Raw genomic sequence first — 26,973 nt, 5'->3', positions numbered from 1 at the left:
ATTTAAGTTTATTTAGTACTATTTGTATAGATTTCTTTTGAAGTTTCACTTGCTTTTGAAGTATTTGAGGATGATCAGGGCTTAGCTGTAGGAAATGCAAAACTAATTTTAAAACTGAAAAAGTGCTGTGAAGGGGGTCGTAGCTGCTGATGCCTGTCCATCTTCTGCAGCTGTGTTTGTGCCAATGTGACCTCCAGAGAGGGCGTACGTGATATCCACTAATAAAATCTTGATGCCTTAGAGAGAGGTGGGTACTGGAAGCAACTAGTGCGTTATCTCTTCCTCACTCCATTTTGATTAGCGCCCTCTCCCTGTCATCCTCCTGTTTCACCGTTGATAGTTTGCATTGCACTTAGCAGGTTTTGCAAGTAAGTTATTTAATTGGAACCGGGGTGATTTATGGGTGCTAATTAAAAAATTAGAAAAGTGCAACGGGTGATTTGATGATGAGAGAAAACCATTTTTCAGTTGTCTGCAAGAACACTTCTGGATAAATGGGGAAAAAAGGCAAAGGAAAGAATGTAATGGAGTATGAGAACTTGTAATGCACTCTAGCTGAAGGAAAAACTAAGTTGTAAAGTAACTGAATTTGGATAAATGAGAAAAATAAACAAGGTGTAAATTTTTGAACACAGGGAAACGTGTGGGTATGTGACCCAATTGAAGATTGTTTCGTCTTTGGCAGGAGGAGGGTAAGAAAGGAAGAAAAAAGCAAAAATGACATCAAAACGGAGAGATGTAAACTGCAACAAAATTTGAAGTATTCAAAGAATGGTTTTCAGGGGATTGAGAAAAGTTGATGAAAAATGTACTAAATTATATGCGTGTCAGTGTTTATAGTTTGTCTGATGAAGTTGATGAGCTGCAAATGTAAGTTTTCATGTAGGATTAAATCGTTGCATTAACAAACATACTTACTGAGGCAAAAGCCCAGGATTCGGTTCTTAGCTGTTGAGAAACAAAGAAGGAGCTATTCTCTTGGATGTACATGAGCAAATTTCTCAGCAAATGTCAAATGTGAGGAATGGTGTAATATTAAGAGCTTTTCATCATACTAAAATAGACCAGAATGAAAAAAAATATACACTAAGTGTAGGGAAGGAGAAGAATTTACAAAGTTCAGCATAAATATTTTCAGACATACAATTCCAGGCTAATAGGTAAAAAGCAGAGATAACAAAGTGTGGAGCTGGATGAACACAGCAGGCCAAGCAGCATCTTAGGAGCACAAAAGCTGATGTTTCAGGCCTAGACCCTTCATCAAAAAAATCTAGGCCCAAAACGTCAGCTTTTGTGCTCCTAAGATGCTGCTTGGCCTGCTGTGTTCATCCAGCTCCACACTTTGTTGTCTCGGGTTCTCCAGCATCTACAGTTCACATTATCTCTGAGGAAAAAAGCAGAGTTAGATTTAATTCTGGGAGATTAAGTAGGGCACATTGGAGTGTGTTGTGGTTGGTTATCTACAAACAATAACCATAACATAATCTGGTTTTAACAAATTATAGGAAATGCCCAGAAAATATTGATTAAAAATTTTCACGTGGACTGAATGAATATCACTGAATGAGAAGGGACCTAGAACAGATATCCAAGAAAAGGCAGTCCCACAGTCATGAAGTAATGGAGCAAACAGGATTTAGGGAACATACTGTTCAGAACTAAAGTAGATCCTTTTCTCCCCAAGGGAAAATCTAAAGGAAATGCATACTAAATGAATGAAAATAAGTTTTTAAACAAAAATTCAAAAAGAAGGCAAATGACACACATTTTAGGATCTAGATTTTGTTAATGTGAGGGAATTGAACTTAATACAAAGGTGGAGGAATGAGTGAGGTGAGGACCCTGTGACAGGCAGTCAGCAAAACCTGAAGGGAGCAGGTGTGATAAAGACCTGAGCAAGCAGTTACCACATAAGGAACAATTGACAAGAAAAGTGTCGGCGATGATGACACCAAGAAAAGCATTCAGAGGAAAAGTAGATGCATTGGAATCATTGAAATTGGTCCTTAGCCCATTACAAAGTGTTTGCAGTTAGTGAGTCTCTGACTAAAGTAAGATCTTTTCTAATTTTTAAGTTTTACCACCATATGCTAATGGGTAGCAAAGTTAATAAAGTATGTAAAAAACAGCATGAATAATACAACTAAATAATTAATTTAGAAACATGAACAGTGGCAAGTCAGGTGATGTATCACTATTGGGAGTTCTTTGGGAATTCATTACCTGTTTGGTCCAGAGGAAAACATGTTTCAATGCTCAAGCAGTTTTAAGACCATAAGACATAGGGGTGGAAGTAAGGCCATTCAGCCCATCAAGTCCACTCTGCCATTTAGATCATTGTTGGGCATTTCAACTCCACTTCCCTGCACTCTCCCCGTAGCCCTTGATTCCTTCTGAGATCAAGAATTTGTCGATCTCTGCCTTGAAGGCATTCAACGTCCTGGCCTCCACTGCACTTTGTGGCAATGAATTCCACAAGCCCACCGCTCCCTGGCTGAAGAAATGTTGTCTCATTTCCTTTTTAAATCTACCCTCTCTAATTTTAAGGCTGTGCCCACGGGTCCTAGTCTCCCCACCTAACGGAAACAACTTCCTAGCGTCGATCCGTTCTAAACCATACATTATCATGTAAGTTTCTATTAGATCTCCCCTCAACCTTCTAAACTCTAATGAGTACAATCCCAGGATCCTTAGCTGTTCATCATACATTAAACCTACCATTCCAGGGATCATCTGTGTGAATCTCTGCTGGACACGCTCCAGGGCTAGTATGTCCTTCCTGAGGTGTGGGTCCCAAAATTGGACACAGTATTCTAAATGGGGCCTAACTAGAGCTTTATAAAGCCTCAGAAGCACATCGCTGCTTTTATATTCCAACCCTCTTGAGATAAACGACAACATTACATTCGCTTTCTTAATTACGAACTCTACCTGCAAGTTAACCTTTAGAGAATCTTGGACCAACACTCCCAGATCCCTTTGTATTTCTGCTTTGCGAATTTTCTCACCATTTAGAAAATAGTCCATGCCTGTATTATTTTTTCCAAAGTGCAAAACCTCACATTTACTCACACTTTTAGCTGAGAGCTCCTGAGTTAAGGGGACCAGCAAGCAGATAAACAGGATCCTGGGGTCAATTTGCCAACTGGTTTGAATTTTCAGCTTGTTAACTGAGAATCGGGACTGCAGGGTGGATGAGCTAACTGATTGCGATATCATAATGCAGTTAACCATTCTGTATAGGGAACTAAGAGGCAATGCAGTAGTAGGGCACAGTATGTACAGAGGAATTGACACCCTTCTTTGCAGGAAAGGGCAGCTGTCCAGAAAGTTTTGTTGCCTGCCCAGGGCTGTGGTTCGGGGCACATGCTTAGGGCTAGACAGGAACATGCAGTGGCATGATAAGATCCAATCATCACACAAAGGACACAGACAGGACTAAGTTCTGTATAGTCAATACGAGGAGCTATGCATGGAATTAAGTAGCAGAACATGAAAAGTCACAGTCTCCTGAATATTCTGAGTGCTGTACAAGTTAACGCAAGACAAATCAGATTAGAGAGATGAATGCTTTGCTTAAAGACTGGTTTGGGAGAAGTGGGTTCTGGTTTGTGAGGTGCTGATGGTAGTATTGGGGCCACTGTTGGGGCCCTTCTCCACGAGAGTTATGCTGGGTCCAAAGTTCTTGCTAAAATCTATTCATGTTATTGAGAAAGTTTTCAACTAAATATGAGGGGCAGGGGATCAAATTTGAGAAGATGAACACTGTAGTAAATCAATAGGATCAAGTTCAAGCAAAAAAAATTAATACAGGAAACGATAAACAACCCATGATAAAGGATAGTGGGTGCAGATCTAATTTGTCAGACAAAACTAGAATTTGCAAAGAATACGTGGATAAAGCTAAAGTTTTGGCTGCTAACAGGAAATGGAAAGTAAGCATAAATAATTATTTTTCAGGTTGGTGAGATGTAATGATTAGTGGACCATAGGGATATGTACTTGGACCTCAATTGTTTACAATTTTATATAAATGACTTGGGTGAAGGGTCAGGGTCTGGTTGCTAACTTAAGCACATAATGCAAGCACCAACTATCCAGTGAGCAAAGCGCTCAAACCCAAACAAGTTAGCCAGACAGGTGGGCCAGAAACTAATGGGAATTCAGAAGGCAGATCTGGACAGAGTGAATTGCCAAAATAGGTTAAAGACAGGACAGTAGAGATGCATGGAAGATATTTGAAGGGGAATTTCTGCATACAGATTAGATACATTACATGAGGAATAGAAATTCCAAGAGACAGACCCACCATCTATGGTTAACTAGAACTATTAAATAAAAATGAAGAAAAAGGAAAAAGTTGCTCAAAGGTAGATTGCATGCCGGAAGATTTGATGGAATATTTAAAAGAAAGCAAAGACTGATCAGAAAATTTGATAAGGTTGTAAAAATGAGAGCGAGTGAAAGCTAGCCACAAATAATTCAAAAGCTAGTCAGAGTTTTTATTGATACTTGAGGAAGAAACGAGTTAACAATGTGAGCTTTGGTCCTATAGAAAATGAAGCTGGACAATTATTGATAGTGAATAAAGAAATGGCAGAGGAGTTGAACAGGTATTTTGCAGCAGTATTTGCTGTAATGAATATAAATAACATCTCAATAAATAGTAGGGAGGTACAACTCCAGAAAGTCTCAATCACCAGAGAACCAAGTACTGAGTAAGTTTAGGACACTATTCCGGGAACAAGGATGTTTGTTTTATGAGGAAAGTTTTACAGGCTAGACTTGATTGCACGGGAGTTCAGATGAAAAAGAAATTACCTGCTGGAACATAAGATTCTGAGGTCCCTTGGCAGGGTAGATCTGGAGAGGATGTTCCCTCTTATAGGGTCACTGTTTAAAGTTGCCAATCATTTTAAAACCAAGATTTTTGATGAGTATTATTCTCAGAGTTGTGAATCTTTGGAGATCTCCCTTCTGGAAAAGTTGGTGGAAACATAGTCAGTGCACATTTTTGAGGCTGAGACAGACAAATTGTTGTCAAGCGAGGGGTGAAAAGTTACCATTAGTAAGTGGAAATGAGAATTTCATGTTGTAATTTAGATCAGCTGTGATTTTATTAAATGGCAGAACAGGTTCAAGCTGAATGGCCTGCTCCAAATTCAAATGTTTGTGTCATGGTTACAAAGAAGATGAGTAGACATTATCAGATTGAACATGTAAAGATTTGCTTAACAGATATAGGGTTAACAGTTTGCGAGGGAAAGGAATTGACCTACTAAAGACTAGAAGGGAAAAACTTCCTGTGGATGCAGAGAATGTGGCAAAAGGTGTTTTTTTAAAGGATTACTTTTCACACCTCTTCATGAAGGAACCGTATAAAATGAAGGCTACACTAAAAAAGAAGCAGCAAGAGTGGACAAGATAATACTAGATACAGAAGACATTGTGAAAGTATTATCATCTTTGAACTAATAGAGTCTTCAATACTAATCTTTTCATCTTCGTCTGTTATAGTTATGCTGAATATATTATAGTATTCAAATGTGAAAAGTCAGCCTCCTAAAAACTTTTGAAAAGTATTGTGGGATACCAAACAAGCCTTCACTTGGCAAGCTATGAGTGAATCGGGGAGATCTCTCAATGATTCGTTAAAGAAAAAAACCTGTCTGGCTAACTTGTTTGGGTTTGAGCGCTTTGCTCACTGGATAGTTGGTGCTTGCATTATGTGCTTAATGGTTTTTTCCTGTACTGTAACAATTATGATTTGGTGAAGTTGGATTAAAAACAGCAGTTTTCTGAATCTGGATACCATTTTAGAGTAATAGGTAGATGTACAGTTGGGTGGTGGGGAGGTGACGCCCGATTTGGTATTATTGCTGGGTTATTACTCCAGAGACCTGGGTAATGTTTTGGGGAGGCTTCTGAAACACCAGCTTTTCTGCTCCTCTGACACTGTTTGGCCTGCTGTGGTCATCCAGCTCTACACCTTGTTATCTCTAATGTTTTGGAGAACCAGGTTTGAATCCTGCATTGGCAGATGGTGGAATTTGAATTGAATCAAAATCTGGAATTGGGATTTGAATAATGACCAGGAATCCATTGTTGGTTGATGGAAAAACCCATCTGCTTCACTAGGGAGGGAAACTGCCATCCTTACCTTTGGCCTGCGAGTTATTCCAGATTCTGTTATGTAAGGCCCGGATCAGATTTGTCCTCGGCTGCTTTGGGAAGCGAGAAATGCAATTGCTTCGCCACTTGCGAAGATCTTTGCATCCTCGCTCTCCACTGGAGTCGTACCTGAGGACTGGAGAGAGGCAAATGTAATTCCTCTCTTCAAGAAAGGAAATAGGGAAATCCCCGGCAATTATAGACCGGTAAGTCTCACGTCTGTCGTCTGCAAGGTGTTAGAATGGATTCTGAGGGATAAGATTTATGACCATCTGGAAGAGCATGGCTTGATCAAATACAGTCAACACGGCTTTGTGAGGGGTAGGTCATGCCTTACAAACCTTATCGAGTTTTTTGAGGATGTGACTAGTAAGGTTGATGAGGGTCGAGCTGTGGATGTGGTGTATATGGACTTCAGTAAGGCATTTGATAAGGTTCCCCATGGAAGGCTCATTCAGAAGGTCAGGAGGAATGGGATACAGGGGAACTTAGCTGCTTGGATACAGAATTGGCTGGCCAACAGAAGACAGCGTGTGGTAGTAGAAGGAAAATATTCTGCCTGGAAGTCAGTGGTGAGTGGGGTTCCACAGGGCTCTGTCCTTGGGCCTCTACTGTTTGTAATTTTTATTAATGACTTGGACGAGGGAATTGAAGGATGGGTCAGCAAGTTTGCAGACGACACAAAGGTCGGAGGTGTCGTTGACAGTGTAGAGGGCTGTTGTAGGCTGCAGCGGGACATTGACAGGATGCAGAGATGGGCTGAGAGGTGGCAGATGGAGTTCAACCTGGATAAATGCGAGGTGATGCATTTTGGAAGGTCGAATTTGAAAGCTGAGTACAGGATTAAGGATAGGATTCTTGGCAGCGTGGAGGAACAGAGGGATCTTGGTGTGCAGATACATAGATCCCTTAAAATGGCCACCCAAGTGGACAGGGTTGTTAAGAAAGCATATGGTGTTTTGGCTTTCATTAACAGGGGGATTGAGTTTAAGAGTCGTGAGATCTTGTTGCAGCTCTATAAAACTTTGGTTAGACCGCACTTGGAATACTGCGTCCAGTTCTGGGCGCCCTATTATAGGAAAGATGTGGATGCTTTGGAGAGGGTTCAGAGGAGGTTTACCAGGATGCTGCCTGGACTGGAGGGCTTATCTTATGAAGAGAGGTTGACTGAGCTCGGTCTCTTTTCATTGGAGAAAAGGAGGAGGAGAGGGGACCTAATTGAGGTATACAAGATAATGAGAGGCATAGATAGAGTCGATAGCCAGAGACTATTTCCCAGGGCAGAAATGGCTAGCACGAGGGGTCATAGTTTTAAGCTGGTTGGTGGAAAGTATAGAGGGGATGTCAGAGGCAGGTTCTTTACGCAGAGAGTTGTGAGAGCATGGAATGCGTTGCCAGCAGCAGTTGTGGAAGCAAGGTCATTGGGGTCATTTAAGAGACTGCTGGACATGTATATGGTCACAGAAATTTGAGGGTGCATCCATGAGGATCAATGGTCGGCACAACATTGTGGGCTGAAGGGCCTGTTCTGTGCTGTACTGTTCTATGTTCTATGTTCTAATTGACTCTTAAATGCCTTCTGGGCATTTGAGCAATAAATACTAGCCTCACTGATGATGCCTTCATCCTGTGAATAAATGTTATAAAAAAGCATTTTTTTGACATCTTTTCCTACTCTGAAAGAGTATTAATACTGAACAGCATCAGATGGGTGGAAGCACTTCTGGATGATCTGCTAGTCTATGGATAAGATGGAAGAACCAATCCCAGACCATGATCAGAATGTAGTGAAGCTACAATAGAGAGAGTTTGCCAGATGAAACTGAGCAAGAAAAAAAATTTTGAAGATGTCTGAAATCAAGCGCTTAGCCATGTACTAAAAGCAAAGGATGCCACCGTAGTTCTGATGAAATGAGACCTGAAGCAGAGCTGTAACAACTAGCAGACATGAAAATGGTTCAAGAATCTGTTGGGTTTGTGAAGTACCTAAAAAAAAGGTTCTTGCCTAATTTGTTAAGAGTTTGAATGCCTACGAGTGCTCACTGCAAAGAATGATCAGGACAAAGAGCAACAAACAGCTTTCACTCCTATCAAACAAGTTGTGACGACAACACCATCAGATAAAATAACGTCATCAATAAGGCCATCTGCAGCATAATGTTAGTGAGACAAAAATTGGAGCAACACCCATGCTACAAGACAACCAGTTGCACTTGCATCCAAAATGGTAACAAAGCAAAAGACATCAACTTGTTCAAGGACAGGCAGAAGTGGGGGACACCATTTCGTTTGTAAGTGATGATATTCAATTGTAGACTATGTGTATTAGAAAATAGTAACTGCAAATAATTGATATTTTTAAGATAACTGGGATGTTTGGAGAAATGCATTTGTATGTTGTGACTTGTATACTCTGACCTACCATGATCATGTGAGCTCTGTTACTCACACTTAAGTTATGAAAGCAAAAGTTGTTAAAGCCAGTACTTCGAACATGAGCATAAAATAGAAATTTTCTGAAAAGAGAGATGTAGCTGAAGCTTTCTGCCTTGGATTCCTGATCACAAAAAATTACACCAGAGGTAAAAAGAGAAGTTTTGCAAGTTAACTCTGAATTACTGAGATATTGCCATGGAAAAAAGTAGTAGGTAATGGAAGCTGCCCACACTCCCAGTTAACTTGATTTGATTTATTAATGTCACATGTACTGAGGCACAGTGAAAGATGTTGCCTTACATACTTTAGTACTGTACAAGTGCATCAGGGTTATAGAACAATGTTACACCTGCCAAGAAGGTGCAGAGAGAGATCAACCTTAACATTAAAGATGCCCATTTAAAAGTCTGATAATAGCAGGGAAGAAGTTGTTCTTGAATCTGCTCATACGTGTTTACAGTTGCCCAGTTACCGCGCTTGACGACAGTTACTGGCTCAACACAAAAGGAAAGCAGTCAAATCTGTATCACCTATCAACTACCTTTTTTAGTTTAGTTAAAACAAAGATACAATTCACACTGTTTGGTTAAGAAAGAGTTAAAGGCAGATACACAATCAATCCAAAATTAAAATCTTTGTGCACACCCAATACGTTTCACTGATGTTCTCTGAATAGTCACAGGAAGTCATGCTGTCTAGGCGATCCCTCAAGTCTGCGATGTAGTCACTGTGCTTCCAACGTAGGGTCCTCCACTTGGGTGAATGTTGATTGCTGTAGTTTCCACTGGCTGCACACCCCAAATAATTCATTTTTCTCCTTTCTCCTTCCCAAACTGTGCTCACTTGCCGTCATTGGTTCTGGCTCATCTGCCAAGCCTATGTCCTTTTTATTAAAGACTGTGGCCCAAGGGCCTCATTACTCAGACCTCACTACTCTTCCATTAAATAAGAATTTGTATGTTATGTCACGTCCTTTGTTTTCCTCTGAGCTGAATCAGTTCCATCCAGGCCAAGCCAGCAGCTGGGACTCAAGTTACTTCAGTTCATAATCTTCAGTATGTGCGAGCTGTCCCTGACCAACAATACCAAGTTTCATACCTTCTCCCCGACAGAAGAGAGTATAACCAGCATTGGGGTCTTTGATTATTAAGAAGGTCCAGATGAAGTCAGTAGATAGGAGGCTGGTTGTATGATGGACTGGGCTGTGTTTACAACTCTGTACAGTTTCTTGTGGTCTTGGGTAGTATTGTTGCCGTACCATGCTGTGATGTGTCCAGATAGGATGCTTTCTATAGGAGGTTTATTAAAAAAAAATTTGTAAGAGTTTTTATGGATGTACCAAGTTTCCTTAGCCTCCTGAGGAAGTAGAGGTGTTGCTGTGCTTTCCTGGCTGTAGTGTCAATGTGGGTAGACCAGGACAGATTGGTGATCATCACTCTGCAGCCCTGTACTCATCCCTGGGACATCTGGATTACCTAAATACCTGTCTTAGGCTCCTACTTAGAATGTAGAGCATAGAACATAGAACATAGAAAAGTACAGCACAGTACAGGCCCTTTGGCCCATGATGTTGTGCCGTGGAATAATCCTAATCCAAAAATAAAATAACCTAACCTACATTCCCCTCAATTCACTGCTGTCCATGTGCATGTCCAGCAGTCGTTTAAATGTCACTAATGACTCCGCTTCCATGGCTACCACCAGTAAACCATTCCATGCGCTCACAACTCTCTGGGTGAAGAACCTCCCTCTGACATCTCCTCTATACCTTCCTCCTAATACCTTAAAACTATGAACCCTCGTGGCAGTCAATCCTGCCCTGGGGAAAAGTCTCTGGCTATCGACTCTATCCATGCCTCTCATTACCTTCTACACCTCGATCAAGTCACCTCTCTTCCTCCTTCTCTCCAGAGAGAAAAGTCCGAGCTCACTCAACCTTTCCTCGTAAGACAAGCCCTCCAGTCCAGGCAGCATCCTGGTAAACCTCCTTTGCACCCTCTCCAAAGACTCCACATCTTTCCTATAATAGGGCGACCAGAACTGGACACAATATTCCAAGAGTGGTCTCACCAGGGTTTTGTAGAGCTGCAGCATAACCTCGGGGCTCTTAAACTCGATTCCTCCTGTTAATGAAAGCCAAAACACCATATGCTTTCTTAACAACCTTATCCACCTGGGTGGCAACTTTGAGGGAGCTATGCACTTGAACACCAAGATCCCACTGTTCCTCCACACTGCCAAGAATCCTGCCTTTAATCCTATATTCAGCCTTTAAGTTTGACCTTCCAAAATGCATCACTTCGCATTTAGCCAGGTTGAACTCCATCTGCCATTTCTCAGCCCAGCTCTGCATTCTGTCAATGTCTCGCTGAAGCCTGCAATAGCCCTCGATACTATCTGTGGCACCTCCAACCTTTGTGTAATCAGCAAACATACTAACCCACCCCTCAACCTCCTCATCCAAGTCATTTATAAAAACTACAAAGAGCAGAGGCCCAAGAACAGAGCCCTGCGGGACACCACTCCGCACTGACCTCCAGGCAGAATACTTACCATCTACAACCACTCTCTGCCTCCTGTCAGCCAACCAATTCTGAATCCAGACAGCCAAATCACCCTATATCCCATACCTCCTGATTTTTATGAATGAACCTGCCGTGGGGTGGGAAACCCTATCAAAATGCCTTGCTGAAGTCCATGTACACCACGTCCACTGCTCAACCATCATCAACCTGTCTCGTGACTTCCTCAAAGAACTCAATAAGATTTGTAAGGCATGACCTGCCCCTCACAAAGCCATGCTGACTCCCTTTAATCACGCTATGCTTTTCCAAATAGTCATAAATCCCGTCCCTCAGAATTCTTTCCAAAACCTTGCTGACCACAGACATAAGACCGACTGGTCTGTAATTTCCAGGGATTTCCCTATTCCCTCTCTTGAAAAGAGGAACAACATTTGCCTCCCTCTAATCTTCCGGTACGACTCCCGTGGAGAGTGAGGAAGCAAAGATCTTCGCCAGCGGCTAAGCAACCTCCTTTCTCTCTTCCCAGAGCAACCTAGGATAAATCTGGTCTGGCCCTGGGGACTTATCAATCTTAATGTTTGCCAAAATTTCCAGCACATCAACTTCCTCAATCGTGATCTGTTCAAGCCTGTTTTCCTGCTCCTCAAAGTTCTCATTCACAACAAGGTCCTTTTCCTTAGTGAAAACCGAAGCAGAAAACTCATTTAGGGCTTCCCCTATCTGCTCAGACTCCACGCACAAGTTCCCTACGCTATCCCTGATCGGCCCTACCTTCTCCCTGATCATTCTCTTATTTCTCACATATCAACTACTTATCAACTACAGCTCTGCTTTCAGCCACTATAATCGCCTCCAACTAATCTCAAACTCAGAGACCTAGGTCTCAGCTCTGTCCTCTGCAACTGGATTCTCAGCTTTCTGACCCACAGACTGCAATCAGTGAAAATAGACAATTGCACCACCTCCATGATAATCTTCAACACTGGAGCTTCCCCAGGATGTGTTCTCAGCCCCCTACTGTACTCCCTGTACACCACGACTGTGTAGCCAAATTTTCAATGAATGCCATTCACAGGTTGGCTGACAACACCACCGTGATAGGACGGATGTCCAACAAGGATGAGTCAAAATACAGGAAGGATACAGAGGGCTTGATGTCACGGTGCAATGATAACAACCTCTCTCAATTTCGTCCAAACCAAAGAACAGATCATTGACTCCAGGAAGAAGGGCGGAGGACACGTGCCCACCTATGTCAATGGAGCAGTGGTGGAGAGGGTAAAAAGCATCAAGTTCCTCGCAGTGATGGTAACTGACAATCTGTCCAGGACTTCTGGTGCAGATGTGACAGTCAAAAAGGCACAACAGCACCTCTTCCTCAGGAGGTTTGGGAAATTCGGCATGTCTGTAAGGACCCTCACCAATGCTTCCCGATGCAACACAGAAAGCATGGTATCAGAGATATTGGGAACTGCAGATGCTGGAGGGTCTAGGCCCGAAACGTCAGCTTTTGTGCTCCTGAGATGCTGCTTGGCCTGCTGTGTTCATCCAGCCTCACATTTTGTTGTCACAGAAAGCATGGTGTCTGGTTGCATGATGGTCTGGTATGCAAATTGCTCTGCCCAGAACCATAGCAAACTACAGGAGATTGTGTGCATAGCCCAGACCATCACGGAAGTCAACTCTTTATCCATGGACTCCATTTACACTTCTTGTTGTCACAGAAAGGCTGCCAACATCATCAAAGACCCCTCCCATCCTGGTAATACTCTCGTACAACCTCTTCCATCAGGCAGGAGATACAGAAATTTGAACATATGCACCAGCAGGTTCAAGAACAGCTTTTTCCCTGCCATTGTTAGACTGCTGAATGGACTCTAGCTTCAAATAATGTTGATCTTTTTAATGTTAATTGGTTTTGTACCCCCTCCTGTGCAGTTGTAACTTTATGCTGTGCTCTGTATCAGCACCCTATGATCTGTATGTCCTTGTTTGCTATGATCTGCCTGTACTGCTCACAAAACAAAGCTTTTTCACTGTACTTGGATGCATGTGACTGCAATAAATCAAATCAAATCTCGACCATGGGCATCTTTGCACTGTCAATGCACACTGTTCCGCTTCCTGAAGTCAATGACCAACTCCTTTGTTTTGCTGATCTTTGAAGAGATTGTTGTCGTCGTACCATGCTAATAAACACGCTATCTCCGTCCTGTATTCCGTCTCATTGTTGTTTGAGATCTGACCTACAACAGTAGGGTCCATTAGTAAATTTGTAAATTTGAGTTGGTGCAGAATTTGGCCACACAGTCTTGTATCTATAAGGAGTATAGTACTGTACTGAGTACACAGCCCTGAAGATTATCGTGGAGGAGGTGTTCTTGCCTATCCGTATTGACTGTGGTCTGTTGGTCAGGAAGTTAAGAATCCAGTTACAGAGGGGTTGAGCAGAGACCTAGATCCCAGAGTTTGAGGGTGAGTTTGTTTGGAGTTATGGTGTTGAAGGTGGAGCTGTAGTCAAACATGGGAGCCTGACATGGGTATCCTTATTGCCCAGATGTTCTAGGGATGAGTGCAGAGCCAGGGAGGTGGTGTCTGCCTTGGGCCTGCTGTGTCATTACGCGAATTGCAAGCAATCAAGGTAGTCTGGGAGGCTTGAGTTAATGTTGAGCCATGATTAACATGTCAAAGCAATTCATAATTTTGGATGTTATAGCCACCGGGCATGTGATAGTCATTGAGGCACATTGCATGATATTTTCTTTTGCATCGGGATGATGGTCAATTCAAAAAAAGGTGTAAAGCTTGTTCATATTCCTTTGTCTGCCGACAGCCAGTCCCTGAATATGACTTTTCCTGTTTTTTTTCCCAGCATGAAGAGATGAGCTGTTTTACCATCTCAGTGTATGATCCTAATTTTTTTAATTGTAACTGTTAGCACACTCAGGATAAATTTCAAGGTCTTAGTAGTGCTCATGCAGACCATTCAACCGTTCCTCATCACCTGAGTTACAAGTTAATGGCAGTTTGCCAAATGTACATTTTCGTTTTTTTTGTGCTTCAAGAAGGTTTAGTCAAGTGTGGCACTCTTGTTCATGTAATCTCATGCCATTTACTTAAAGGGAGGAATGACAAGACTGCATTTGTAGTAAGGCTAATCGTAATACTGATTATTCTGAAATAAAGTTGGACAAAAAAAATTATACATTGTATATAAACAATTCCAAGTTAATATTTTATCATAGTTATGTATCAGTTGCAATGAGGGGAGACAATGGTCTAGTGGTATTATTGCTGGACTGTTACTCCAGAGACCCAGATAACATTCTGGGGACATGGGTTCGAATCCTGCCATGGCAAATGGAGGATTTTGAATTCAATATGTATCTGAAATCAGGAATCTAATGATGACTGTGAATCTGTTGTTGGTTGTTGGAAAAACCCATCTGGTTCACTAATGTCCTTCAGGGAAGGAAACTGCTATTCTTACCTGGTCTGGCCTACATGTGACTCCAGACCAACAGCAATGTGGTTGACTCTTAACTGCCCTCTGGGCAATTAGGAATGGGCAGTAAATGCTGCCTAGCCAGTGATACCCTCATTCTGTGGATGAATAAAGAAAAAATAAAAACTTAGGGTAGAAACTTTCTACAGTGGCATCATCACTGTCACTTGGAGATGTTGGGAAAACTGCTTTCAACCAAGCAACTTTGATCGTACATGTGAGCACACTGAGAAATGTCTGTCTTATGTTTTCCTTCCATGCACTTGACCTCTGTTCACATTTTATTCCATTGAAGTGCCAAGGTAATTACCTTTCTGGCTCCTTGTGTGTCCTTTTAGACTTCTTTTTGTTCAGAATTCCTCTTGCTTCCTGTACAGTATGGAACAATTTACCATAGCTAATCCACCTAACACCACATCTTTAGACTGTCGGAGGAAACGGGACCACCCAGCGGAAACCCGTGCAGATGTGGGGAGAATATACAAACTTGACATGGTTACCCAAGACTGGAATAAAACCATGGTGTTGTAAGGCAGCAGTGCTAACCACAGAGTCACTGTACCATTGTGGGTGTTTTGGGGGCCTATAATGATCAACTTTGTGCTTCCACCCAGCATTTTGATGACTGACAGGTGCATGGCATGAGGAATGCTGCATGTATTGGAAATCATTATTTGGGGTGAAAGGCCTGTTTCTGTCATTGATTCATATGACCTGTACAGAAATTGCACATTATTGATTTTAGAATTGGATTTGGACTTTATTGTCACGTCCTCAAGTACAAAAGCACAGGAGTACACTGAAAAGTTTTCAGTGTCACCACACACATTACCATCTTGGCTACAAAAACATAAGTACAAGGTAGAAAGAATTAAGGAGCAAGGTTAAAAGCTAAGTATTACAATTACTCTGAAATTAGCATTTCAAAAAAAGTGGTTACCCATTAAACATTTCTTCTTAGTATTAAGCCGAAAAATTTTAAAAAAAGTTAAAAGCTGAAAGAACTTGTGAATTGAGGCACAACTGGTATCTCGAACAAAAGACTGTCTGTCTCTGAATGGCACAGTAACGATCATATTTATTGTTATTTTACATTAAATAGTTTCTCTACCTTTCTGTTTTTGGAATGTGAGAAGTTCCATCAGGACACTTTTTTAGTGTATTTTGATAAAATAGATGTTCTATATATCTGTGTACATGTGAACAGCTTTTTCTTGTTTAATTGTAGGAAGAATGCAAACAAATATTGGCTCGCCAGAAGTCCAATTCTCAGTCGGACACTCATGATGATGAGATTTCACCACCACCTCCAAATCCAGTTGTAAAAGCAAGACATAGAAGAGGTGGTGTGAGTGCTGAAGTATATACTGAAGAAGATGCAGTGTCTTATGTTCGAAAGGTATGGCCTATTTCCATTGTAAATGCAAATAATAGTAAATGTATTATTAGTTTGATTCATAGGTAAGCTATTTTGAAATATTTTGACACAGCTGTTCAAAATTTCACTTCACGAAAACACTGCAGTGCTTGGTACTGAGCTCTTGCTGTTTGTGGTTTCAGTTGATCGTTCAGGTTTAAATGTAGACTATATGATGAAGAAGTTTGTTGATGACACAAATTGGTCAGGTTGCAAATAATAAAGATAGCTGTAAACTGCAGGAGGAAACAGCAGATTGGTCAGTTGAGCTGAACAGTGGCAAATGGAATTCAACCTGGAATAGTATGAGGTCATGCACTTGCAGGGGGCTCACAAGACAAGGGTTACGTCATGAATGGTAGGGTCCTGGATGGTAATGAATATCATACAGCGTGTAAGTCCACAGATCCCTGAAGGTAGCAGGGTAGATAGACAAGGTGGTAAGAAGGCATAAAGCTCACTTGCCTATATTATTTGGAACATAGAATACAAGAGCAGGTTATGCGAGAATGGTATAAAATGCTCATTCGGCCCCAACTGGAGGAATGTTTGCACTTCTGGTCACCACATTCTAGAAATGTTATCGTTGAGAATTGGGAGTAGAAGGTTGAGGTTTTTTTCCCTCGGAGCAGCAAAGTTTGAGAAGGGACCTAATGAAGGTGTACGAAGTAGAACGGCATAAGGTGGACAGGAAGATACCTTTCCATCTAATAGAGGCATCAATAACCTGGAATACTAATCAATAATCAATAAATTTAAGCAAAGAAATCGAGATCTAGGAGGAGAGTTGAGGGGGCACTTTCTCATTGAGGGTGTTGGGAATCTGGAACTCTGCCCAAAAGAGTAGTTGAATCGCAAGCTGTCATAACATTTCAGAAGTTTTAAGATGCCACTTGCATTTCCAAAGCCTCCAGGTCAACGAGTCAAGAGCTGAAAAATGGGATTAATGTAATCAGATCTATGTTGACACAATGGCTCAAACGGCCTCCTCTTTGCTGTAAATATCAATGCATCTGTTAGATCCACAAAATAGTAAGCAAAAAAATGCATCTTCTGTTTAAACCCCATTATCAGGATTCTTTTTAAAGGCTTATTTGTGACCATACTTTGGCTTTAAGAGATCTATTTTGACCTGTTTTCTTTGAGAGGTTGAGACAGAAGTGACGGGTGATCTGTTCCAAGCCAATAGACTAAACAGCTTGTAAGGCCTTGGGGTTGTGTTCTGCGAACAATTGGAAGAATTCAAGCAGCATGAATGGGTAGAGTCAGGCTCTCATAGCTTTCAGCAGTTGCTGGGCTATTGAAGATGAATGTGGAAGCTCTTATTCCTCTCTATCTTTTGTAGCTAAAATCTGGGGTTCTCTCTGCTGCAAAAATTACATGAGACAATCTTTTTACTGAATTTGTCTTTACTGTGTGTGTGTATGGGATGCTACTATATGGAACATTTGCTATTTAGTCGATAAATAATCTGTTGTTTTGTTAAGTTTTCCAAGAGAGTAGTTATTCTAATTTTTCATTTTGTTTTGTATTGTGTTTTAACTACAGGGTAAACAGAAAATGTGTTTTGCTTTAAAGCTGAGTAGTGTAACCAGTTGAATTACATCTGGAACAAAGAATCTTACACTGGCCTTTAAGTAAGGTAAAAGTTAGGGTTGAGGCTAGCTCCTTGATATATTCAAGGGGAGTTTGGTCTGGTCCATATCATTAGAGTTGAGAATTTGCTGTGCAAGTATTTTGGAAGGAGATTAATTTGAATTTGTAGATCGATTATGAGTACTAATTGTGTTAAATTCTATTGAGCCAAAACTGTCATGAGCATGGCTGTGATGAGAGGTGGAAGTCCTGTACCATTTTGTAGTAGATCTTGTTTATGGTTAAGTTGATGTTGAACAACACTGATCCTAGTTTTCCTGACTTGGAACAGCTTGTGTAAATCTTTGAGCATAAACTTGACCACATTAAATAGGTCATATGAAATAATTTTTTTCTACTTCGTTATTGTGAAGCGACATCTTTAAATGTAGTTCTGTCCTTAATTACATTGCAATTGAGAAATTGTAGGTGTTAACCCTTATGTGCCAGACAATTATGTTGATCGCCAGGCTGCTCCTTTTTAGTTTTATATTCAACTGTGTGAATATCTCACTAGAGTATTGAATTATGTGTCAGTAAACGTTCTATTTCTGGAAAACATAAATCTTAATAAATTGTGTGAACAGTTGGCTATAAGTTTACTTCATGACATTAGGATGACAGTGTCCAACAGTAGATTTCATTTTCCTTTATCGTTTCATAGGTCATACCAAAGGACTACAAGACAATGACTGCACTTGCAAAAGCTATTTCTAAAAATGTTCTCTTTGCTCATCTTGATGATAATGAACGGAGGTAGGTGACTGGATGACATAGATGCAATTATTGCTCACATTTACAATTTATTCCCTTGCTGTGTTTTTAATTGCCTTTTTGCTGTGCCCTCCACCTTTGTATCCTGTTTTCAGGCAGATATAAATGTTAATGTTAATCTGGCCTCTTTTTCCTTCAGCTATTAGTTGTGGTCTGATTGAATAAAGGTTAATGAATTATAGAATCATACAGTACAGAAGATGCCATTCTGCCCATCATGTCAAAAATATACCACCTGCACTAGTCCCAATTTTCCACACTAGGCCCATAGTCTTGAATGTTATAGCATTTCAAATGCTCATCTAAGTACTTTTTTTAAAAAAAGTAATCATGTTATTTAAGATTTGCTGTTACCCTTCACTCTTTACATTGTGCAGTTTGTTCCTCCTGTGATTTTTGTTTTCATCAATTACTGAAACAGAGTGGTACATTAATGCCTACATTGTCAGAAGGCAAATTTCTTTGGTCAGATGTTTAAGCTGATTAAATATGATCTTGATATAGAAAACTTTGATTAGGGTATGAAGGCTATCATAATTAGATAAATAAGATTGCAAAATTTCTTGTTTTCTTTTTCCCTTTTTTAATCGACTTTTTGTCTGAAAGTATATTCAAATAATATTATACTGGCACAAAAAGGCTTTTGTGCTCAGAAAAACAGTGGCTGCAATGCCCAGAAGTGTATTGTGCACCTGGTGCTGGCATACTCTAGGTAGAATTTGTGGTCACCCATTGGAATTCTGGCTGCATAACAGGATTCTGATACTATCTTGGTGTAGTAATTTTTCACAAAATGTCATTTTGCATTTCTGAGATTTACTTAACGTTTCTATCCATTTTCAAAATTGGAAAATCATGTTAAATATTTACAAGTGTATTTTTGCTATCTGTTGCTGTCCAATTTTGAACTTTTTAAATTAAATCATGGCGTGTAGGCATCACCGGCTAGCCCGGCGGAGAGTTGAGAGTTGCTGTGGGTTTGGACTCCCATGCAGTTCTGACCAAGAAAGGGATGGCAGTTTTCTTCCCTAAAGGAAGTAGGTATGTTTTTCTGACAATTGACAACAGCTTCGCTTTAATCACTTAGGCACTTAATTCCAGATTTTCTTTCTAGTTGAATTCACATTGTGCCATCCGGCCTTACCTGGGTCTCTGGTTTAGTGCTGTCACAACTAATACATTTATCATTACTTCATCTTGCCTGCATAATCTTGTACTATTTGATTTCTGTTTTTGAAATCACTAGTGTGTAGGCTTTGTATCAGTTTTAGCAGTAATCAATTTATGTTTACTTTTATTTTTCAACTTTAAAAATAAATGGCCTCCGGTATTGTCAGGACCATTCATAGGTATCTCTGGAATCACCCTTGATAGGATCCAAGGCACCCATTTTCCACTTATTTAAGTGGTGCCAGTGGATGAAATTTTTCATAAAGCAACCATTCTCTGGGACTGCCAGTGGAAATGGTTGCTGTTTGCACCGTGTGTTTGAAAGCAGAAATTATGCATTTCGTTTTGTAGTTTACACAAATAATCAATACAGTTTCATTTAACTTGACCTGTTGAAAATTATTTTTTTGAATTTCTAGGAGGATTGTTACATGTTCTCCCTCAAATGTTCAGTGTTCGTTTGTTAGTCATTTCCTTCTTAAACAGGTATCAGAATCCACAAACCCCACAATCCATGCATAATGATCTCGGAGCAGAAAGGATTGTTGCCATGTACTGATTCTGTTTTTCTCAGGTTGTTGAAGTTCTGCTTGCACACACACACACATGCTCTGACCAGTGATAAGTCTGCATTGATAATTTCAATTAAAATTATACTTTAACCTTTGGGATTGAGATATGATGCAAGATTACGGAAGCTAACTTTGTGTTCCCCGGATTTTATGGGGATTAAGTGAAAATTCGAATCATCGAATCCCAACAGAGTGAATGAAAACAGGCAGTTTGGCCCATCGAATGCACATTGAACCTCTGAAGAACATCCCGCCCTTATGCATCCACTAACCTATAACCAATCGTTTCCCATGATTAATCCACCAAACCTGCACATTGCTGGACACGATGGACAATTTGGCATGACCAATCCACCTAACGTACACGTCTTTAAACAACGGGAGGAAATGAGAGCACCCGGAAGAAACCTTCACAGACATCAGAGACTGTGCAAACCTTTAAGGGCAACACGGTGGCTCAGTGGTTAGCACTGCAGCCTCACAGCGCCAGGGACCCAGGTTCAATTCCAGCCTTGGGCGACTGTCTGTGTGGAGTTTGCACATTCTCCCCATGCCTGCGTGGGTTTCCTCCAGGTGCTCCAGTTTCCTCCCACAGTCCAAAGATGTGCAGGCTAGGTAGATTGGCCATGCTAAAATTGCCTGTAGTGTTCAGGGGTGTGTGGGTTGGAGGGGGATGGGTCTGGGTGGGATGCTTCAAGGGGTGGCGTGGACTTGATGGGCCAAAGGGCCTGTTTCCACACTGTATGGAATCTCATCTAATCAAACGCCACACAGCCAGTTATCTGAAGGTGGAATTAAACCTGGGTCCCTGGCGCTGTGAGGCAGCAGTGCTAACCACTGAGCCACCATGTTGTCCTTTGATTGAAATCTTTTAAGATTTCAAGGGAAACAAGGTAGATAGACAAAATATGTATCTGCTGCTTTTTTTTGATGCACAGGCCACTGAATGTAGCCTTTGCAGCTGAGAAGGAACATTCCTTGACGAATCCGTGATTAAGGGGCCGATAGAAATTACACCAAGTCTTTTAGGAGTGAAATTAGGAAAATCCCAAATTCTGCTTACACAGGGTAGTAGAATTTTGGAACTCTTCCACAAATGGAGATTAATGCTTAAAAATTGTTAATTTTTAAAATTGACATTTGTTAGACTCCATAAAAAACGGTTATGGGAACAAAGATGGATTGTGCAAATTAAGTGGCAGGTCAGCCACAACGTTGGAGCAGGCTTGAGGGGTGAACAGTCCTGTGTTCAACAGTTTTTTTTCACAGCCTTACTGGCTGTGAAGGAAATGTAATTAAAACCGTGTAAGTGTAGCATTGGTATACCAGACTAATGCCTTGGATAGCGGGACTATCCCCTGAGGAGATATCGGAAAAACTGGCTCTGTATCCTCTTGAGTTTACATGAATAAGAAGAGAAATCACAGAAGGTTATGTAGTTGGTAGTGGGATACACAGGGTAGAAGTGCAGAAAGGTGGTATCTTCAGTTGTAGCAGCATTCAAGCCTGACAAGACATTCTCAAGATAAGGGGCAAGCCATTTAGGACAAAAATTAGGGGGACTTTCTTTACCCATTAGTAACTGTTTTGGAATAAGCATGCTGTGGAAGCTGAGTTATTTAAGTATATTCAAAACGGAGATCGTTTTTTTAAAAATTATTATCACTGACATTAAAGGACGTGGAGATTCTGCAGGATTATAGTATTGAGGTAGGTGGTCAGCTATGATTTCCTATTGGAATGTGCTAAAGGTTGCATGTTGAAGTCTTCATGATTTTATTTTTTCTGGTTTGTAGCTGTGAATTGAGAAGTGAAAGGTGAAGATGACCTTTTGGACTAGGAGTGGCATCTTCCTTTTAAAAATTAAGAATAGAGCAAACAAACTGATTTTGTTCATGAGGCCAGGCCTGGATTTTAATTACTAGTTGATTCTTGTTCAAAGTGCTGTGTCGATCTTTTGACTCCAGAGAAGCGTAATGCTCAAACAGATGGCAAATATTTTGATGTTAACAGGGGTTTCACGGAGTTGCAGGGCTATTTGGTCAAACAACAAAAAATGTTAGAAATAACAAAAAGAGAAATCAAAGTTTGAATGGTTTTAAACTTTTGTCAGCAGGATTGTTGCTGCCTAAGCTACAAGACAGAGTTATGATTGTCCCCTGATTATTGAATGTTTGGAGAATAGCACCTCAGTTATAAGAATTAAATGACTATTCCTTGAAATATACTGGAAGCTGTTTGCTGTGATTGATGCCTTCAGAAACCAGGCAACATACACTCCTAGATGCCTGTGATAATACAAATTGTGAAGAATGCTTAAGTGAAGGGGCCAATTCCATCCCTCTTATTTTTCTTTTGATTGATCCCTTAACTCTGTGTGAATGGGGGCTAGAAATGGAAAAATAAAGAGTTAAATCTTAGATATTAACTAAATTACCTGTTGCTTTAACTTTGTTGTGCAAAAACTGCTATAATTAATAAATAGTTAATTATTTTGTTTAAGTTACAAACTTGGTCCCTGTATTCAAAAAGTCAGGTTAAGAACCATTGGGACAATTTTGATGCTCAGTTGAGTATTTGATTTAATCTGTGTTATGAATGTAGGGATAGGGAGGCTGATTTGATTTGGCTGCCTGCCTCCATCTTATAACGTACTCCTTTTGAATAGTTGCACATTTGTTGGGAGACCAGTTCTTTCTTTACCTTTTTTAAAGGCCTCATTGCACTTTTTTGATGAGTGGCTTTCAGTTAACAAATAAGATGAGTACTGAAATTTTTAAACAAAGTGGGCCTTACAAGTTTGGAGAAGCTGAAGATGTTGATCAGTGACATGCCTGCAGTAGATGATTTAATGAAAGTTTGAAATGGCAGAGAGTATCAACAGATCCAGGAGCAATCAAAAACTGTAGTACTGTATCATATGTAAAAGTTGAGTTTCTGAGATCATACATTAGCCTGCAAGTAGGAGGTTGACTTGGACATGGGCAGTATTTTTAGAATTGAAATCCATCGTCTCCTGTTGACTCTCCACCTAGCTGTTTAGACTTTTGCGTGAAGTGGACTGTCGTTTCAATATATACAGCAGGGTTGGCAAACAAAAGACTGCAGTCTCTCTCTCTCTCATTCTCTCTCTCTCTCTCTCTCTCTCTCTCTCTCTCTCTGTCTCTCTCTTAAATTTAGATTAGCTTCTCTCCCATACTGATATTTTCTTGTTATCTTCTGTCTAACTGAGTTTACTTCTTTGAATTCCCAAGTCTTTGGGCTGGGGAGTTGTTCATTCTGTTATAGATGAATTCTTAATCTAAGTTCCTCCTGACATGGAACATTCAACTCAATTGAATTTGTTTTTGTCTTCAACCACTCTTACCTTTGCAAGGCACCAAATACCAGCTGACTGGATTTTCTTCAAAGTGTGTCCAACAGGTAGCTAGTATTGTGGTAGAGAAATATGATCAATATTTTTAATTTGAAGGGAAAAGTACAATCTAATAATATTATTTATTACTGTGTATTGTAACAAACAATCATGAAAACTGACAATAGGAATGGAAATATCTCCAACTATTTGAATTTGAAAATAGAAGGACAAGGACTGCATTTGTGATATGCTTTGGATTTATTTTATTGAGTATCTGAACATAAAATGCTGCAACTACAAGGCAACTACTGATCATGAATTAGTGCATTGTAGTATATAGAACCTGACTCCAACAACGTGACATTACCTTTAACCAGACTTGGACTTTATCTTTCATCAAAGCAGGTGCAGAGCATTGAATATGTCATCCGTGGTTATACTGGTGCTTTTTGAAAGCACTAAATATTGTTCAGAGAAAAATCAAACTTAGGCAAATGAAAGAAGAGGGGAACAAAAGACGGATTTATACAGTGCCTTTCATGACCACTGGGTGTCAAAAGTTCTTTCCAACAAGCGAACCAAAAAAAAAACTTGCATTATATTTCCCTTTCCACAACCACTGGATGTCTCAAAGCACTTTTGCACTCAGTGAAATACCTTTTCAAGTGTCATCATGTGGTAATGCATTAAACAGAGTGGCCCGTTGTGAATGCCAGGCTCCGTCAAAGAACAATGTGATTTTGAGTCTTTTTCCACCTTGATGATAAGGAGAGAAATGCACGCTTTGTCTCTAATGTTAACTCTCCCTCATTCTTCTTGGAAATCATGCCATATTTTTTATATCAGCGTCATGGGGTACATGAAATTGTGGTTTCATGTCTCATTTGAAAGAAATCTCTTCCAATATGTTTCTCCAATGGGTTATCAGCACTTAGACTTTTCTGCCCAAATCCTGGATTGGTACTTGAATCTGTAAAGTTCTGACTGAAGAATAAGAGGGTTATTGAATGAAGCTGAATTTTGAAGATGGCACATTGCTAAATCAGTGCTTAAATTCTGGTTGAAGTTGAAAAATCTGTGCTGAAAATGAAAAGATCAGGGTTCACCTTGGAGACCACTATAAACTGAAAGATGGTGAGATTGCATCACATTTTGATTTTTAAAAGCTTTAATATTATAGGAAGAATTAATATTGAAAAGGGCAGAACATTTTCCAGCTTTATTTCTAAGGAAAGAATGAATTTTTGGGAATTAGTGTGAAGAGTTGGTTTCTACAATGAGAATGTACTGGACAAAGGATCATCTTTTGAAGCTTCGGTGGCAAACTGAATGAAATTCAGAAGACCAGTGACCATAATTCTGTTGATTAAATAAGAAATAAGAAAGATGCACATTAAAGGCTAGAGGTGAGACGTACTAATTTGTTTTTGGCACCTTCAACACTTCAAGCCAGTTTTGTTTGCCATTCAACATCTTTTAAGTATGAGCCATGGTAGATATTCTCTACGATTGAAAGTTCAAACCAAGTATTATATGCAATTCTGTCATTTCATCCATCGTAACAGTTTCATCATTGTTTATTTTGAATGGCTCCACTCGCTGTCTAATCTCTATTTATGACAAACTCAAGTTCTCTAAATTAATAATTTTTTCAACATCTTGACTTTCCTTATCTATTACATCAAGGAAGTTAAAAACTGTGTGATGTGCATCTTGTAGAAATTATCCTGACATTTTTCCATGCTTCCCTGTTTTGAAGAACTATGTAGTCCGTTTGGTTTTTCCATAGGTAATCATAAATCTGAATTTAACTTTCTTGATCAGATTACATTTCAGAACGTAATCTTAGAAGGAGATGTTGCACAGAAGTTTTAGGAGAAGCTGTCATTATTCACGTGGAGTAACTGTGTCTCCAGCTGATGTGACCTTTCAAGTGTATTCGTTATGCTCATTTTACTTGGGAATGTTATTTCCAGAACCAGTTAGATTTAGTCAGAAGAAGAGAATTTGTCTTCCATAGTAGCTCCTATTTCTTTGAAGTAGAGCTTTCGTTTCTGTCAATGTATGTGAAATTTTGCCTTTGGTTCCTTGTACATTGTTTTAGCTTAACATTTTAAATCTTTTAGAATGGGAAACAAGATTTGTGGTGGGTTGCTTGCCATAAGAGGTGACTCATGAAAAACGTGTGCATTTTTTGACTTTTGTTGAGTTGTACAGGACCAGTGTCTGATTGGAGAACTTTTTTTTAAACTTTGGGATGTGTAGTATCATCATTTTATTGATATTAATGTAATGATCGGATTTTGTTGATTTCTCATAACTTCTAAGTACATTATTGATCTACAAATTTGATTTAATTGCTAATTTTGTTTTTATTCTAAATTGACCAACAAGATTATAGGTCTTTTCTTGTACTATATTTTCATCACAAACCACCTAAAAGCCTACCATGTTAGTAAGTTAATCTGTTCTTTTCAATATTCTGGGTATTTGATGTTCATGGAAATTTGTGGTTTGGCACTAAGTAAAAGAAAATTTAAGTATAAAGTGCATGGTTTATTCTAGGATTTCTTTTATCTATTTGATTCTACTTTACTTCTTTTGTGGCTACTTGGGTAAAAAAGTAACCTTTAATTATATTCTGATTTTATAAGCGGAAATAGAGAATTTTTCCTGAAAGTTTCTTTAACTAATGCATTACTGTACCTTTTACAAAATGTTTGAGGTGAGGTTTAGAAAAGGGTAACTGTATTTTGAAACACTTATGTTAAATGCTAAGCACTTTGCAAAAGATGGCATTTCCTTTTCATGATGGCTTTTTAAAAAATTGTCATGAACAAGATCAATATCCAAAGATTAGCTTGATTTTTATAAATAAATTCTGTTTCAACAAGAATGCCAGCTGGAAGAGTTCATGAGTGTTTGTAATGCATGTTTTTCGAACATCAGATTCAGTGAACTTTAAAATGGCAAGTAAAGTTGTTGAAACAATCTCCCTAATGGAGAGATGGTTGATTCTTGCCCTACTTGGTTGATGGACATAAATGACAGAACTGTTCATGAGTTTTTATTTTTAAATTCAGTTTTCTATATTATCGCTGTTAAAACAGTTAATGATACAAGTTCAGACTTTGGCACCATTGGATTGCTTTATGCTTGTAAACATGGATGACGGCAGATACTTTCAGTTGTTTCACAATTAGCTTTGACTGGAAAGGTGGTTAGTATGGAGGAGCTTTGAATTGGATCTGCAAACTAAACCAGTGCTTCAGTTCCTCTAGTGTAATTAAGCAGCATGATCAGCAATATAGAACTTTAGGATTTAGGCATAGGAGTAGGCTACTTGATTCTTCAGTCATGCACTGCCATTTGATAAGATCGTAGTTGATCTTCAGATTGCAGTCTCTATT

The 26,973-nt window shown here is 39.8% G+C and overlaps 1 protein-coding gene across 1 annotated transcript in view; it reads left to right on the top strand.

Annotated features, from left to right (window-relative positions):
- prkar1b (protein kinase, cAMP-dependent, regulatory, type I, beta) overlaps window positions 1-26,973 on the top strand; it is a 227,987-nt gene that overhangs the window by 105,525 nt on the left and 95,489 nt on the right. The window contains exons 3-4 of the mRNA XM_048552442.2: window positions 15,866-16,036; window positions 18,354-18,445. Coding sequence (XP_048408399.1) covers window positions 15,866-16,036; window positions 18,354-18,445 — 263 coding nt within the window. The remainder of the gene's footprint in view (window positions 1-15,865; window positions 16,037-18,353; window positions 18,446-26,973) is intronic.

The sequence above is a fragment of the Stegostoma tigrinum genome, chromosome 23 (genome assembly GCF_030684315.1).
Source record: "Stegostoma tigrinum isolate sSteTig4 chromosome 23, sSteTig4.hap1, whole genome shotgun sequence".
NCBI lineage: Eukaryota > Metazoa > Chordata > Chondrichthyes > Orectolobiformes > Stegostomatidae > Stegostoma > Stegostoma tigrinum.
The sequence above is the reverse complement of the archived record's forward strand: the minus strand, read 5'-3'. Positions and strand labels throughout refer to the sequence as shown.